General features: G+C 37.1%; 1 protein-coding gene across 7 annotated transcripts in view; it reads right to left on the bottom strand.

Moving 5' to 3' along the window:
• The window catches only part of PPFIA2 (PTPRF interacting protein alpha 2), a 552,369-nt gene that overhangs the window by 244,208 nt on the left and 293,998 nt on the right, over window positions 1–14,163 (bottom strand). For all 7 annotated transcript variants that reach the window (XM_003405226.3, XM_003405230.3, XM_064283784.1 and 4 more), the window contains one exon: window positions 5,870–5,971. In XM_003405226.3, the coding sequence (XP_003405274.2) occupies window positions 5,870–5,971 (102 nt within the window). The remainder of the gene's footprint in view (window positions 1–5,869; window positions 5,972–14,163) is intronic.

Genomic DNA, 14,163 nt, shown 5'->3' with positions numbered 1-14,163 from the left:
CCAACTCATAGCACTTTCATAAACATGTGTATTAGTCCACCCTCAGTATCTGTAGGTGTCCTATCTGCAGATTCAGCCAATTGTGGATTGAAATATTCCAGAGGAAAAAAAAAAAAAAGTGATGTGTAGGCATATTCTCCCGCCATTTCACAGGTCCTCAGTCTCTTTCCAGCTCTCGTTTGAGCATTGTTCGCCTCCTGTTTGACACGTACCATGTAGTTAGGCCTAAGATGATTGTGTCTGTACTGAATATGTACAGATTTTTCTTGTCATTATTCCCTAAACAATGTAGTATAACAGCTAATTACATAGCATTTGCATTGTATTAGGTACTGTAAGTAATCCTGGGTTGATTTAAAGTATACAGGAGGATGTGCATAGGCTGTACGCAAATACTATGCCATTTTATATAAGGGATAGGAGCATCTCTGGATTTTGGTATGGGGGGGTTGTTCTGGAACTACTTCCCTGCAGATGCTGAAGGAGGACTGTACAAGCACATACACACAGGTACACATGCACACCCATATGTCTTAATATCTGCTTTCAGCTATTAGTGTCTTCCTTTTTTGAACTGGATTAAACATTCTACTCACTGAGGAAATGTGCTTGGAAGGATATTATTAACTTGTGTAGGCACAGGTTTGTTGAGAATGGAAAGTTATTCTTTAGCAATGGTAGGTGTTTGCTGTATCTGAACATTTAAAAATATAGTTCCTTTGGCTCAAAATAAAAGTGAGGGCACGATATGGAATGTTTCAAATGTAACTAAGCCTTTCTCTTTTAGTTTATGACCCATGAGATGAAGTTACCACTTTAAAATTCATAATTGACATTTAGATTGGCTCTCAAAACCATAACTTCTTTTTCAAAGTTACACAATAATCACATTCTAAAACATTGTCAAGAATATAAAATATACTTAAAAATACTCAGCCGCGAATATATTTCAAACAGTTCTAACACACAAAAAAAATATTCTCCACTCTGATACTGGCTTTATAAATTACAGATAGTGGCTACAGTATATTAACATTCCCAGTTTTTTTTTTTTTTTTTTTTACATTTTCGTTTTTCTATTTGGGAGAAGGTATAATTCATTCAAATATCATCGTGCAAGAGAGCCCTTTCTGATCTATTGCTCTTGATGATTATCACAAATGCCAAAACATGGTAAGTTTTATTGGTCAATATGAGTATGTTGAAGTAACAGCAGGGATAATTTATTTTCTAAAAATAACTTGCCTTTGTATGGGTTGGAGTTCCTGGCTGATACAAATAGTTAATAAGCTCAGCTGCTAATCAAAAAGTTGGAGGTTCAAGTCTGCCAAAGAGGTACCTTAGAAGAAAGGCTTGGTACTCTACTACCAAAATTAAGCCATTGAAAACCTATGGAGCACAGTTTTATTCTGACACATATGGGGTTGCCATAAGCCAGAATCAACTCAACAGCAACTGGTAGATATGGCTCCCAGGGGAGTTTTAGGAACTAGAAATTATGTTTAGTTATATTTCTGCATTTTTATCAATGTGGAAATATTAAATAAAGTTTCAATGAAAGTTTCTGTGAATAGTCACAAGTTCTGAAATTTATATTTTTGTGTAATTGTGAGTAATATTTTTGTTGTTAGTGCTGTCAAGTTGGTTCTGACTCATGGCGACCCTATGCACAACAGAATGAAACACTGCTCCACCCTCGCAATTATTGCCATGCTTCAGCCCATCACTGCAGCCACTGTGTCTATCCATCTTGCTGAGAGTCTTCCTCTCTTTTGCTGTCTCTCTACTTTACCAAGCATGATGTCCTTCTCCAGGGGCTGGTCCCTCCTGATAACATGTGCAAAGTGAGACAAAGTCTCACCTTCCTTGCTTCCAAGGAGCATTCTGGCTGTACTTCTTCCAAGACAGATTTGTTCAATCTTCTGGCAGTCCATGGTATATTGAATATTCTTTGTCAACTCCATAATTCAGAGACATCAATTCTTCTTCAGTCTTCCTTGTTCATTGACCAATTTTCACATGCCTATGAGATGACTGAAAATATCATGGCTTGGGTCAGGCGCACCTTAGTTCTCAAAGTGACATCTTTGCTTTCTTTCAACACTTTGAAGAGGTCTTTAGCAGCAGATTTGCCAAATGCAAGACGTCGTTTGATTTCTTGACTGTTGCTTCCGTGGGTGTTGATTGAGAATCCAAGTAAAATGAAATCTTTGATGACTTCAACCTTTTCATAAGTAATATTAGGATGATTTTATTTGGATGCCCTCAAATTAATTACCCAAGGCAGCTGAATTTGAGAGCAATGCTAGTCATTATCTTCATTTGTTTCATTCACTCATGTTTTTGGGATAGGACCACGTGTTTCTGAAGTGACCATGATAAATGGCCACAACATTCAGCTCTGCCAACAATAAAGAGCTAGTATAATACTTTGCACAGAATTGAGGCAAAACAAATAACTGAATAGATTAGCACTGAATTACAGAAATATGAACAAACTCTGTTCTTCTCTAATCATAATTCCTTCTACCACATATGATTTGCTGGTGAAACAGGGATATGATTTTTTACATGCATAAAACAGTTGCCATTGAGTCTATTCCAATTCATAGCAACCCAAATGTATCAGAGTAGAACTGTGTTGCATAGGGTTTTCAATGGCTGATATTTTGGAAGTAGATTGCCAGATCTTTCTTCCAAGGAAACTCTAGGTGGACTCAAACCTCCAATCTTTCAAACTAAGCATGTTAAATTTTTGCACCACACAGAGGCTCCCCTAAACACAAAGACTGTCACTTATAACCCATGTGGCCTGAGGCAAGTTACTTAGTACCGTAAATTCTTCATCAGTAAAATGGGGATAATGGGATTGCTGTGAGAATAAAATGAGTTAAAACATGTAAAACATTTAGAAAAGCATTTAATGCTTAATTATTATATTATTATCATTTTTATTACTCTACATAGTTTATTCTTGGGTGGTGTGAACAATTAATGAGTTCTGCCACTAAAGAAAAGGTGGGTAGTTCGAGTCCACCCAGATGTTCCTTGGAAGAAAGGCCAAGTGATCTACCTTCATAAAATCAGCCATTGAAAACCCTATGTAGCACAGTTCTGCTCCAGCATGCATGGGGTCACCATGAATCGAAATTGACTCAACATCAACTGATCATCTATCTATCTATCTATCTATCTATCTATCTATCTATATATATATGAAACAAAATTCATTCAACTCCCATTAAAGCTTCTGTTTTTTTTTTCTTTTTTTTTTGGAGAAGGTATAATTCATTCCAATATCATTGTGCAAGGGAGCCCTTTCTGATCTACTGTTCTCGATGCTCAAAATTATCACAAATGACTCCATCCACTCATGAGTTGCCTTGTGAGCTGGGTCTTGTGCTATTTATCTCAGTTCACAAGCATATGCCAACTTTTCAGTGTGGGAAGAGAGAGACACAAGTTTATCAGAACTCTGGGAATTGGGAAACCCAATTCTGCTTTAAACTTGCTCACCATCTAACACCAATCAAATTTTCTTTCGGTGTAAAAAAGAAATATTAGCTTGTTGCTTTCCCTCTGTGACCAATAAGTAGGCGTTTATAGCAAGAAGAAAAACACAATACATAGCAACCATTATAGAAATCTATGAAAAGTGTTATTTAATAATATATTTGGGAGGAAGAGAGGATGAAATCATGGCTTAAAATCTACACACTTTAAGTCAATGGCTTCAATTTCTGTTATCATAAAGGATGTTAATATTTATATTTTTCTCACTTTGACTCTAGAACAGATATTTCAAGTGTAGCTTGGCTTGCTTTATTATCCAAGGCTCCGTAGCAGGTGCAATAGCCACAGATAACTCTGGACTACATGGGGTGTAATGTGATGAAAATTGGTTGGCTTCTGTTGCCAAATCTTCCAGTTCTCTGAAATTAGTCACAGTCAAGAAGAAATGATGCACTCCATGCTGACTCTTGGGCAATGATTTCTCTAACCTATAGCAAATCTTTGACTTTCTTAATGTTATAACTCAAGTAATTGGGTTGGTGGCCTCCTGGCTAAGGGTACAGGCTCTGGATTTAGTTGCCTTAGCCTTCAAATTCCTTCTTGCCATAAACTAACTGTGCAACTTCAGGCAAGTTATCGACCATTTTCTGAGCTCCATATTCTCATCTGTAAAATGGGGATAATTGTAACATCTCACTCATAAGGCTGTAGAAAGGAGTAATAGGCACAGTATTTACACATCTAATATAGGAGTCTGGTGCATTGTAAACGTGAATATTAGTTGGAAGTCTATTGAAAAGTTTTTATTTATGTTTTCATCTTCCTGCTCCTACTTCTACAGTTGGCCCTACTGTGCTACCTCAGGGAGTGCAGCCTAGGGCATTAAAATGGTAAATAGTGGAATACTAAGGCACATTAGGAGCCCTGGTGGCATAGCGGTTAAGAACCTGACTGCTAACCAAAAGGTCAGCAGTTCAAAGCCACCAGCCACTCCCTTGAAATTCTATGGAGCAGTTCTACTCTGTTCTATAGAGTGCTATGAGTCGGAATCAACTTGATGGCAATGGGTTTGAGGCACATTAAATCTCAAGGCAGAAATAAACTTTAAATTTGCATGGAGAAACAGTATAAGTTAAAAATCAGGCGTGGAAAAACTGTATAGAGAAAGCAATAGAAAAAAATCCATCTGACACTTGATAACATGATCTAAACCGTCCTTGATATGCCGTTTGAGGCAATTCCTGTGACGACTACTAACTCATCAAAGTTCCAGTTAAAACCAATTCAATATATTCAAATATATGAATTCTTTTTCCCATGAAATAAGCCCCTGATGAATAAGGACGTAAATTGAGTTTGATCATATAACCATTATGCATGCAATGGTATCTCTCACAAGCTCACAGTTTGTGGAGCTATATTTTCATATTCCTCTCTAGGGCCAAGCATAGAATGACTAGACTATTAATAATCCCTTATTTTGTCAATATTAGTCTTCCATATTAAAATAGAACTTAAAATTTTTTTCACCAACTACGTATTTAAATTTAACTTATATGCACAAAATAATTTCTTTTAGGTAAAAGCTATACTCGTTTATGAGTACTATGGTAATTTATACATTTTAGTCACTTCTCCTGAACTAGAAAATATAGTATCCTTGATCAAACCCTGAACTTTAATGTTACAGTAGCAAGTTATGGGATTGATAGTATGCATCTAAGAGCAGGTTGTAGTAAATTTCATCAGTTTCTTGAAATCAATATATCAGAACTAGAAGTCCCATAGAACCTTCTAAAATATAAAAGCCTTGCTTCTTTTAATTGGTATATTAGAGATCTGCTCCAGTGGTTTTCCATTTTATACATACATACATATATATATATTTTTTTCCTTTTTTTTTAAAGAAATGTTTTGCAGGGGCTAGCTAGGTGGGGACCAGAGTTCAGCATGCTTTCTCAGCATCCCATAATTTAAACTCTTACTTTCCTTCCAAACTTCTCATTCCTTGCCCATCTCCAGCCCCCAAGGCGTGCCCTTCCACACCAAGTATAACAGTTTGAAAGTCTGAAACCCACAATTGACATCAAGCTCTCCTTTGCTTTGAATAAAGCAAAGGCCAGAAAGAATAAGAACATTTTCTAAGGCAACATAGTGATTTAATAATCGAGACTATACTTTAGGTTTCCTGCCTCGTTTTGAGTCATGTAGTATATCCGTCTTTACTTTAACCAACAATGAATTGGTGTTTGCATAAAGCCTTCCTAAATGTTTTAGAACGCTTATATTTTATTTTTAAACGTGGGACTGAATGATAGATGGAATTCATTACAAGCAAAAGTAGCTTTGCACTTACTCTTGTGTTGTTTCTTTCAGCTTTAAGTTCAGAGATTTCTTCTTCCTTTTCTAGAAGTTGTTCTCTGCAGGCATTTAATTCTTTTGTCAGTGCAGCAAATTCCTAAAATGAGAATACAAATATTTGAAGATATATTCTATACATAAAAAGAATGTACATCATCAGGAAGAAAAAATTTTTTTCAAAATATAAATTGTAAATGAAAAGAAAGGAAAACATTATCTAGTTGGCTGGCCAATATAAACATTACTGTTATTAAAATATCTTGACTCCATTGTTACAAAAATGATTTTCCTTGTTATTTATTATATGCATTTTTACTACGATATGCTGCTTTGATGACTGGATAATATATACTTGAAAATAAATCGGCATACATAATACTGAATCTAACATTAGAGTGACAAAATACTCTACGCAGAAGAACCCAAAGGCCTGGCAATTTACTTCTGAAAAATCAGCCACTGAAAGCCCTGTGGAGCACAGTTCTACTCTGTCACATATGAGGTCACCATGAGTTGGATTTGACTCGAGGACAGCTGGAGACAGCTGGGCAAAGATGATAACATTTCTAGAATGATTTAAGTTTGGCCATTTATGTGAATAGCTCTAAAAATCTTACATTTTCATTCCTATACAGCAATATTTAGAAAGAGTATGATAAACCATGAAAACACAAAACAAAACACACTAAATGTGCTACTTAAAGATTAAGAAGTGCATTTTTGTGTTAAGATGAAGAAATAGAATCAACCTATTTCTTACAAAATAATCAATGTATCTACAATGCAATAATATTATCTAAAAAAAAAAAAAGAGTCTCTTATTAATTTGTGTATTCTTCAGTCTTTCCCACTAAAATGTAGGTTCTGAGAGGACAGGGGCTTTATTTGGCTTCTTCACTTCTATATTCTGTGTCTAACACATAGTGGGCACTCAACTGATATTTATTCTCAATAAATGACAATGGCACATAGGTTCCAAAAACTGGGAGTTCTGGAATAATCTTTGCTTCCTGTGGTAAATGAAAATTTGGAGGAATCCTCAATGGCTTTCTTCCTCAAAAAGAGATGATACATATAGGTATTTTACCACTAGGTTGAGAGTTTAGACACAGAAAAGATTACATGATAAGAAGACCAAGAGACATAATTTAACTGTTCTGCTACTCTAGCTTATAAACCAGTCTTATAAATAAGATTGCTGCTAGTCAAACTATTATGTATTTGTAGGAACTTAGCTCCAGGCTGAGAAGGCACTGCCAGATCAAAAGAAGAAAAAGCGGTAGGGGAAGACAGATTTGGTTAACCTAACCTCCAAGAAGGCAAATTTAGTAAAAAGTAAATGAGTATGTTGATTATACCAAGGGAAATGTTTACAGTTTATATTTTTGTTTGCTTCAAACCACTTATTTTGCTAAGTTTCTCTGAGTAGCGCAGCCCAAGAGGGTACTTCAAAGAACTCAGAGGAGACTCTAGGGCTTACAATCAAGATGAAAGAGTTCATTGTTACATTTTGGCTAGCACTACAGATAAACGTTTTCTCCCTTGATTGCTGTCTACTTGTTCATACTCTCTGAGCATATTATGTAAGTGGAGAATGGAAATAAACAAGAGAAGAAAACAACAAGTCCTTCTTTGAAAAATGAAACTTTCTTCATATGAACTCCATAACTTTGATGGAGAAAAGAAAAATAAGAAACTGACACACACATATTCCGTATCATATACCCTTAACATATGTTGTTGTTTGTCGCCATCAAGTTGATTTCAACTCAAGGCAACCCCCTGTATGCAAACTAGATCTGTACTCCAGAGTTTTCAAGACTGTGACTTTTAGCAGCAGATCGCCAGGCCTGCCTTCTGAGGTGCCTCTGGGTGAGTTCAGACGGTCAATCTTTTGGCTAGTAATTGAGTCCTTAATCATCTGCACCACCCAGGGACTCCATGACATTTAGCATTTAGAAGTTCATGTTATACTACTGACTCCTTTTCCATGAGACCAGAAGAACTGGATGGTGTCCCGCTACCATTACTGAACATTTTTATCAAGCAGTCAATAGACGAATCCTGATCAAAATGGGAAAAAACGTGGAATAAAATTTCAAATTCTTATGGAATCTAGATTTACTGGACCTATTGAGACTGGAGGAACCCCCAGATCTATCATTCTGAGAAAACCTTCAAATCATGAACCAAAATTATCCTGAAGTCATCCTTAAACTAAACAACAGTTCAGATAAATTAGTAAAGAATGTTCACCTTGAGCATTGCACTTTTTAAAAGAATTATCTATATGAGATCAAACTGACAATAACTCTAAAGCGTGGAGAAGTTTAGGGAGTAGTGAGCTAAGTCAATGTTGGTGAAACAATATGGGTAGAGGCGGTAAGGATGCTAACACAATGTGAACAATGTAATCAATGTTACTGGATTGTACATGTAGAAATTGTTGAATGGGGTATATGTTCTGTGTACATTTTCACCAAAATTAAAATTAAACCTGTTACAGTTGATGAATCAATATTAATACATTATTATTAACTAAAGTCCATTGTTTAGGGTTTCCTCTTTGTTTTGTATAGTCCTATGGGTTTTGACAATCCATAATGTCAGATATCCACCATTACAGCATCATACAGAACAGTTTCACTGCCCTTAAAATGCCCCACGCTTCACCTATTCATCTCTCCCTTGACCCCTCAGTCACTGGAAACCACTGATCTTTTTACTGTCCATACCGTTTTACCTTTTCTAGAATGTCATATAGTCAGAATAATATACTATGTAGCTTGTTTCAGACTGGCTTCTTTCATTTAGCAATATGTCTTTACGTTTCTTTCATGTCATTTTCCACTATATAATTTTGACCCTAGTTGTTTATCAGGTTTATATAATGGAGATTTGGGGTGCATTTGGAAGTACCCTTTTTCCTTATTTGAAGCATTAGATAACCATTACAAATCTCTTACCTGATGCTTTCTAATTGGCCCAATGACAGTGTGGGAAACTAGAAGGCCCAAGACAGGGTATTCCTTCCATGCAGAACAAGTATTAGGCAAGTACATTCTGTGTCTCTAGGATTGCATTAGATGCAGACACCCCAAGCCAAACCAAATCCACTGCCGTTGAGTCAATGACAACTCATAGTGACCCCACAGGGCAGAGTAGAACCGCTCCATAGGGTTTCCGAGGTGCACCTGGTGGATTTGAACTGCCGACTTTTGGTTAGCAGCCATAGCTCTTAACTACTATGCCACCAGGTTTCCACAGACACCCAATGTGGATTTAATCACCAAATATTTTTACATGTTTCCTCTGACATCTCTTCTGCATCCAACTGTCATCTTCCCTGTCAACAAGAAGTGAGTCTTATGTCATTATATAAAAATAATATCGGAGAAGAGAGTTAATATTGATTAAGCCCTTAAAATATGTCAGGTATTCTGCCCAACACTTTACATTGACTATCTCATTTAATCCTAACAACAACCCAGTAAAGAGCTGTTAAAACTCCATTAAACATTGAGGACGCTGAGGCCTAAACAAGTTAAATAATTTGTCCAAAGATACACACTTAGTCAGTGCATCTGGGCTTTGAGCCCAGACAATCTATTTTGCACCTGGGTGATTACAATAGTTTTTTTTTTTTTTTTTCCCTCCTGACCACAGGCTACCCCCTTCTAATTTGACCTTCATCCAAGCTTTGTAAAAAATATCTTTCCCCAGCTCACAAAAGTTTTCAGAGCTCCTTATTTTCAACCACATCAATTGTAAACATTTTAACTTTTAAATTTCTAACATCCAAAATGTAGTACCTTCACAATTCATAAGCTATATTTCTCATTGAAAAATGCGACTATCATTTTAAGGAATTGCCACTTGATATGCCCTGAGCTAAGCATTTTATACAGATTACTTCATCTATTCCCTATTTGGCATCCCAGGTGGCACAAACAGTTAAGTACTTGACTGCTAGCTAAAGGTTGGCAGTTGGAAGCTCTCTCCCCAGAGGCAGCCTGGAAGACAGGCCTGGGGATCTGCTTCTGAAAGGTCACAGCCTTGAAACCTCTGTGGAGCAGTTCTATTCTGCACACATGGGCATCACCATAAGTCAGAATCAACTAGACAGCAACTAACAACAACTTTTCCTATTTTGAATATGAGGACACTAAAGCTTAGCATGAATGAATGGAGTACTCAAGCTAAAAATGACGCTCCTAAAAAGTGGCCAAATCTAAACTCTTATACACTGCGGGTGGGAATGTAAAATGGTACAACCACTTTGGAAATCTATCTGGCGTTATCTTAAACAGTTAGAAATAGAACTACCATACAACCCAGAAATCCCACTCCTCGGAATATACCCTAGAGAAATAAGAGCCTTCACACAAACAGATATATGCACACCCATGTTTATTGCAGCTCTGTTTACAATAGCAAAAAGCTGGAAGCAACCAAGGTGTCCATCAACGGATGAATGGTTAAATAAATTGTGGTATATTCACACAATGGAATACTACGCGTCGATAAAGAACAGTGACGAATCTGTGAAACATTTCATAACGTGGAGGAACCTGGAAGGCATTATGCTGAGCGAAATTAGTCAGAGGCAAAAGGACAAATATTGCATAAGACCACTATTGTAAGATTTTGAGAAATAGTATAAACTGAGAAGAACACATACTTTTGTGGTTACGATGGGGGGAGGGAGGGTGGGAGAGGTTTTTTTTACTGAATAATTAGTAGATAAGAACTGCTTTAGGTGAAGGGAAGGACAATACTCAATACACGGAAGGTCAGCTCAACTGGACTGGACCAAAAGCAAAGAAGTTTCCGGGATAAAATGAATGCTTCAAAGGTCAGCGGAGCAAGGGCAGAGATTTGGGGACCATGGTTTAAGGGGACTTCTAAGTCAATTGGCAAAATAATTCTATTATGAAAACATTCTGCATCCCACTTTGAAATGTGGCATCTGGGGTCTTAAATGCTAACAAGCGGCCATCTAAGATGCATCAATTGGTCTCAACCCACCTGGATCAAAGGAGAATGAAGAACACCAAGGTCACATGATAACTAAAAGCCCAACAGACAGAAAGGGCCACATGAACCAGAGACTTACATCATCCTGAGACCAGAAGAACTAGTTGGTGCCCGGCCACAATCGATTACTGCCCTGACAGGGAGCACAACAGAGAACCCCTGAGGGAGCAGGAGATCAGTGGGATGCAGACCCCAAATTCTCACAAAAAGACCATACTTAATGGTCTGACTGAGACTAGAGGAATCCCGGAGGTCATGGTCCCCAAACCTTCTGTTGGCCCAGGACAGGAACCATTCCCGAAGACAACTCAGCAGACATGAAAGGGACTGGACAGTGGGTAGGAGAGAGATGCTGATGAAGAGTGAGCTAATTATATCAGGTGGACACTTGAGACTGTGCTGGCATCTCCTGTCTGGAGGGGGGATGGGAGGATAGAGAGAGTTGGAAGCTGGCAAAATTGTCACGAAAGGAGAGACTGGAAGGGCTGACTCATTAGGGGGAGAGCAAGTGGGAGTACGGAGTAAGGTGTATATAAACTTATATGTGACAGTCTGACTTGATTTGTAAATGTTCACTTGAAGCTCAATAAAAGTTAATAAAAAAAAAAAAAATAACAACAACAAAAAAAAGTGGCCAAATCTATCTGATTCCAAAGCCTATACTCTAGTTTCTTCAATATTACCTCTTTCTGCCTGCAAATTCTCATCCAATTTCTCAACTACAGTAGCTGATAAAATTCATCATGCTTCTAACTACCCATCCACGCACACAACATTTATTTAGCACCTACCACATAACAGACCCTGTGTTAGGTGCCAAAGATATTAAGATGACTTAGAAACAGTTGTACTTGGCCTCATTCTTTTAGAATTCGTTTTTGAGATACAACAGGTATTTCCATCAATAACAAGCCCTCGAAATCCATCACCACACTGCCACACACAGAAAAAATACTAGGATATGCTCTTAGAAACACTGCATTGATTTTCAAATGACCCTTTGCTCCTCTAAAGCCTCTGTCTTAGAAGGTCTATCTGCTGCCTCTACTGACACTGATTTTACTTCCCTGTTTCCATTTGTATCTTTCCGCTTTCTCATCTCTCTTCTTTTCTATTCCTTTAAACATACCCTGCCTGGAGTGCTCTTCCCCGTTCTTGCTGCCTAATTCATTTTTAAAGCATCGGCTTACCTCATTAATACTGTATAATACCTTGTCCAAAATCTATCAATCCACTTACTCTCTTGTATTTATAATAATTGAATTATGCATTTATCTACTCTAAGTAAATAGTATGATCCTTGAAAGCAAGGTTTTTGTCTTGTTCATATTTATATCCTTAATCCTTGGCAAAGGTCATTGCAAATTATAGCCAATCCTTGTTCTTAAGAATAAATGAATGGTTGACCTCCCTCATGCTTTTTTAATTTTAATACCAACATAATTTTTTAAAAGGTAACACTAAAGTTTTTTTTTTTCTGAAGTAAGGTGGTTAGAAATTAGTTAATATCTGACAGATCTTATATCCTTTTTACTTTTTAGCTGTTGTTTTTGTCTACATCTGTAATACTGCACTATACTATATTTGACATAGCAATGGCACTATTGTCTGCCGCATTTCATTGCATGTATATACAGTGATACAGTGATTATCTGGAAACCACTGATTCCACCAGTCCAAGTATTAAAGAAAAAATAGGGTTTTCTAGGTAACCATCCTAATACTTTCTATACATGCAATACAACATGACAGGCAATAACACCATTGCTGTAGTTTCTACAAAGAAAGCTACATTGTACCTCCACGCTAGGAACAGACAAGCTCCAGTGCTGAAACTTATCTTCACTAAAGCATAATGTTGTGTTTATGCATAATATTTGTGTTGAATACAAAGATGGTGGAATGAATGAGAGAATGTGTACCTGAAGGAAAGTGAGTGAGGAAGAAGCTGTGTGGAATAGTATTTCCACAAGATTCTCAGAGAAAGAGGATTTCCATGGCCAAATAGATTTCTGAAATCATGTATGCTATATATTTGGCTCTTGGAAATTTATGACTGGCATCAAAACGTAAGAGATTCTAAACAACGTTGGCTTTATGGCAAAGAGTGGGGAACAACCTAGATTCCCATCTATAAGAGAATGGATAAGTTAAATACATTAAATGCACATGGAATATTATGCAATGAATAGAATAAACAGGCTAGATTTTTATGCAGTAGCACAGAAAAGTTTCAAAAATATAATTTTGAGTGAAAAATGCTAGAAACAGGACACACTGTGTAACACAGAGTATCGTCAGAAGCTGATGGTAGGTATTGGAAGAAAACTTCATTAGTAACTTCACCATGTCTGAACTGGAAGGCCCCTAGAGGAGACGCTGGGTTTTTTCTGAGTCCCTGAGACAGTAGGAGTAGGTCAGTTATCAATTCCAAAGCTTAGTCTTCAGGCCAGTCATTGTGTTCTCCAACAACAGCCTACCAAATACTTAATTTTTCCAAGGGGAAAAAGAATGGATTTCCCCACTCTCTGGACATCTTTTTTTCCCCCCCCATGGGATTTTGAAGAGCATTCAGGACCTCGAACACACAGTGCTAAGTAAGCACTCTCATCAGGTACCTGAATGAATCAAACCTAAGTGAACACGCTGTTCTTTCTTAGCATTTACACATGCATATCACATGCACTCATATAAGGGCCCACCATATACTGGGCACTGCTTAGATGCTGGAGAGATGGCAATAAAAGAAGCAAGCTAAGGTCCCTTTCTCATGATGTTTATGTGTATTTAGACATTCACCACTCAAACTGCTTTTTTTTCTGGAAGAAATCATTTCTCACCAGATCATCCCCCTTGTTATAAATTCCACTCATGAATTTGAGCTTGAGCTCCCTAGAAAAAGTATAGCAAGGAAAGATAAATATATATTTTTGCCTGTAAGTATCTTAAATAACTTGAAGGTATCATGTCTTACACACTGACACAAGTCATCGAATTTCTGTGCACTTCTAATTTTAAGTTACAAGTCTGTTAAATAACATAAAATTGAAAGGTCCTCTGTTGCACCTAAGTTCTCAGTGTTTCCTTCTTTTATTTTCATCCTGATCCCACTCCTTCCTGAAGCTATCATTGTTTGAGCACTTTTTATATGCCAGCAACTGTTAGCAACTTTACTACATCATTTATTCATCATGGCAGTCTTATTATTCTGAGAAGGAGAAAACTTGAATCAAAGAGATTAAGTAACTCTAG

The sequence above is a fragment of the Loxodonta africana genome, chromosome 4 (assembly GCF_030014295.1).
Source record: "Loxodonta africana isolate mLoxAfr1 chromosome 4, mLoxAfr1.hap2, whole genome shotgun sequence".
Lineage (NCBI taxonomy): Eukaryota > Metazoa > Chordata > Mammalia > Proboscidea > Elephantidae > Loxodonta > Loxodonta africana.
Note: the sequence above shows the minus strand (reverse complement) of the source record. Positions and strands in the feature narration are given on the sequence as shown.